General features: G+C 36.1%; 1 protein-coding gene across 2 annotated transcripts in view; it reads left to right on the plus strand.

Moving 5' to 3' along the window:
- The window catches only part of Tmtc2 (transmembrane O-mannosyltransferase targeting cadherins 2), a 372,199-nt gene extending 369,529 nt beyond the window's left edge, over positions 1-2,670 (plus strand). For both annotated transcript variants that reach the window (XM_063255227.1, XM_063255228.1), the window contains one exon: positions 12-2,670. In XM_063255227.1, the coding sequence (XP_063111297.1) occupies positions 12-191 (180 nt within the window). In that variant the 3' untranslated portion in view covers positions 192-2,670. The remainder of the gene's footprint in view (positions 1-11) is intronic.
- The last annotated feature ends 411 nt before the right edge of the window (positions 2,671-3,081 follow it).

Here is a 3,081-nt window from a genome sequence, read left to right on the forward strand (position 1 = left end):
CCCTGTTGCAGTATCCAGCTGCTCTGATGAACCTGGGAGCCATCCTGCATCTCAATGGCCGCCTGCAGAAAGCCGAGGCCAACTACCTGCGGGCCCTGCAGCTCAAACCAGATGATGTCATCACGCAGTCTAATCTCCGCAAACTGTGGAACATCATGGAAAAGCAAGGCTTAAAGACTTCCAAGACTTGACACAGGAGGGTGGAATCCTCATCCTCCTCCATTTAATAAAGCTGGCTTCATTAACAGACAAAACTTTCCAACAGTGCTGAGTTTATTTTTGATTTCAAGACCCAGACAGAGCCAGTGAGGTCACTGAGTCCACTTTGCTGTTGGCACAGCCATTAACACCAAAAAGGGGAACATTGGAAACCTCCAGGAGGATGTTCTATTACCCACAGACTGCAAACCAGAGCACTTAAATGGGGTCTTTTGGCGTTCTTAAAAGGGAGGGGCGTATCTCAATTACAGACATTTGTTTGAAAGCTAACCTTGAAACTATAATATTCCTTAAACACTGTGAGAGGAAGTCAGAGTGTCCATTCGGCCACAGTGAGCTATTGAGGCTAAGTGTCACTAGGGAGAAATGAAAACAACGTGAAACCCAGTGAGCCGCTGGTTGTCCTGATGCTGCTGTCTTCCCTCTTAGGGACAGCCTGCTTATCATTTTCTTGAGCTTAGGAAACTTCTGCTTGTTTGTTTGTTTGTTTTCTATCGTGCCAGCATCTAGCAGTTTCTCAGCTGGTATACATAATGTGTTATGATTTGAGTATCACTAGCTTCACATTTTCATACTTTACTTGCTTTTCTTGTTCTGAAAAAAAAATATAGAGAAAGGAGCAAACTCGCTCCACACTGGTGTTGGGAAAAGGGCTGCAGAGGGCTTATATGCAGGTCACAGGCATCTTTCTTTATAGTATTGTCAGTATTTACCCCCAAACTGCCTGGTAAAATTCACTGTATTAATTCTTTGGGAATTAACCTTTAAGATGGCTCTTCTTGGTCAATCTGTACAGGTAGTGCTCCAGTTCTGATAATTAATCAGTCATATTTAGGAAAGGAATATTGTGATTCCCAGATTTTGCTGGTTAAAAAAATCAAGACTAAGGAAAGGAATATATAATCATGATTGTCTCTGATTTTGTGTTTTGCAAAGAGTTGGTATAAAATCTTAACCAAATTCTAGTAGGCACCTGAACAACAGTGCAAATAAATTTTCAAAAAATTATTTTTATCTCATTTTGCTCTTCATGAAAGATGTCAAAAATGACTTATTTTTTCTTCATGAAAGATGTCAAAAATGACTTATTTTAACCTGCAATAGATAAGATTAGCCTGTGTGTGACTAAGTCTTCTACCAATTGCTTTTCTTAGTTGAAAAACTGCTTTTCACTAGTAACTTGGATATTTTCTTTTATTATTTGTTATTAACCACTTCAGTGATCTTTCATGACAAAAAAAAAAAAAGACCATTTAAATGAAGTAGAGAAAAACATGTATTCAACACTTTGGGCTCGCAGACAAACTTTACTACTAAAAATTAATCTCATGAAACACCGGTCTATTATCAGCCTTTTCACAGAGAAATTAGCTTTACTATACCCTACCTATTTATTTATTTATTATTCTACCATAGCAGAATAACATGAACTAATGAATTTGATTCATTAATCCAGTTCTTTGCAATTGAAAATTAGCTTTTTCTCCTCGCCTTTCACTCTCCATGTATATATGGTCACTGTTTCCATTAAAGGGAAGCTGAACATACAAATACATTATGTTACGTTTTTTCCCATTTTATATGTCTATATATCTGAGTATGGAGGATAAAGAATTTAAAGTAGTGTTCCTATGGCATTGATGTCTTCGTGAGAAAGGTAAATGTAGTGAGAGAGATTTTTTTGATGGCATTAATATGAAGGCCCTTCTGTAATATGTATATTATTTTGTAAACATTTACGTCGAAGGGCCAGAAGTTAAATTATAACTAAATCACTGTGTGTTCAGAATGATATTTAACATTTAACAACAACAAATCCACGGTCAAACCAAAATAGTGGGTTGAGTGTATTTTTCATCTTTTAGTGCATTGGCAATTACGAAAAATGGAAAAGGGATTTAATATAAGGCTATAAAAATAAATTGATTGTCTAACGTTTTATTTATTAAATAGTTATGACTTGTGATGACTTCCTAGTCTTAACATTTTATGTCTTTTTATTGTAATATTCTTATTTCCAACGCTTGTTTCTTAGTAGGTTCACTGAATGCACAGTTGAGACACTTCATGTGACTCAGTTCCCAAGTAGCATTCATATTGGGCCTGGGTCATTAAAAAAAAATGCATGGAGTTTAATAACTAAATGTCCCCGACACTTTTCACTACAGGGCTGGACTTATTAACTGACCAACTCGGGGGTGGGGGGTGGTTGGGGGGGCATTAGGACGTGATCAAAAAAATGTCTCCGCTCAGGGATTTATGGTGGATTATTGCAGACAGTGCTAAAAATATAGAGCACAAGACAAGTTTACTAAATTGAAATTTTATTTTTTGAGAAACTGTTATTTGTATAAATTATCAAGATTTGTAGGCTTTCCTTTTGTAGAAATGATTGTTTTATGTGCCAGAGAATTTCAATTTTGTTTTCAACAATAAAGCATTGATAACAAATATGTTGCGTCAGCTTCTTGTTAAATCTTCAACAGCAGCAGCATTTAAACTCTGAGATTTTAACAGAATCAAGAGAAAAGTTGAAAAGAGTAGAGACTAAACATCAGATAGAGATATATTTTGATGAATAATAATTTTTGGTAGTGAAATAAAGTGTGCCTGTATCACCACATTTCCCATGTTCAAAAGGATGAAAAAGTTCTGTTTCCTTTGATGACTGAGCTATGGAAAAAAGTTCTAGGAACTGTTCCAAGGAGGGCATAATTGCCAGTTCCCTGCCTAAAAGTAGGTCATTTGATAAAAATGGCTGTAGTTAGAAGACCCTGATTCTCTAATTCTGGTCTTAGTTAAAAGCACAGTATTCTTCTAAGAAATGTGGGTGTAACACATGTAGGAGTTGATAATAAAGGA

The sequence above is a fragment of the Cavia porcellus genome, unplaced genomic scaffold (assembly GCF_034190915.1).
Source record: "Cavia porcellus strain 051 isolate PalLab524CR breed Dunkin Hartley unplaced genomic scaffold, mCavPor4.1 scaffold_8, whole genome shotgun sequence".
Taxonomy (NCBI): domain Eukaryota; kingdom Metazoa; phylum Chordata; class Mammalia; order Rodentia; family Caviidae; genus Cavia; species Cavia porcellus.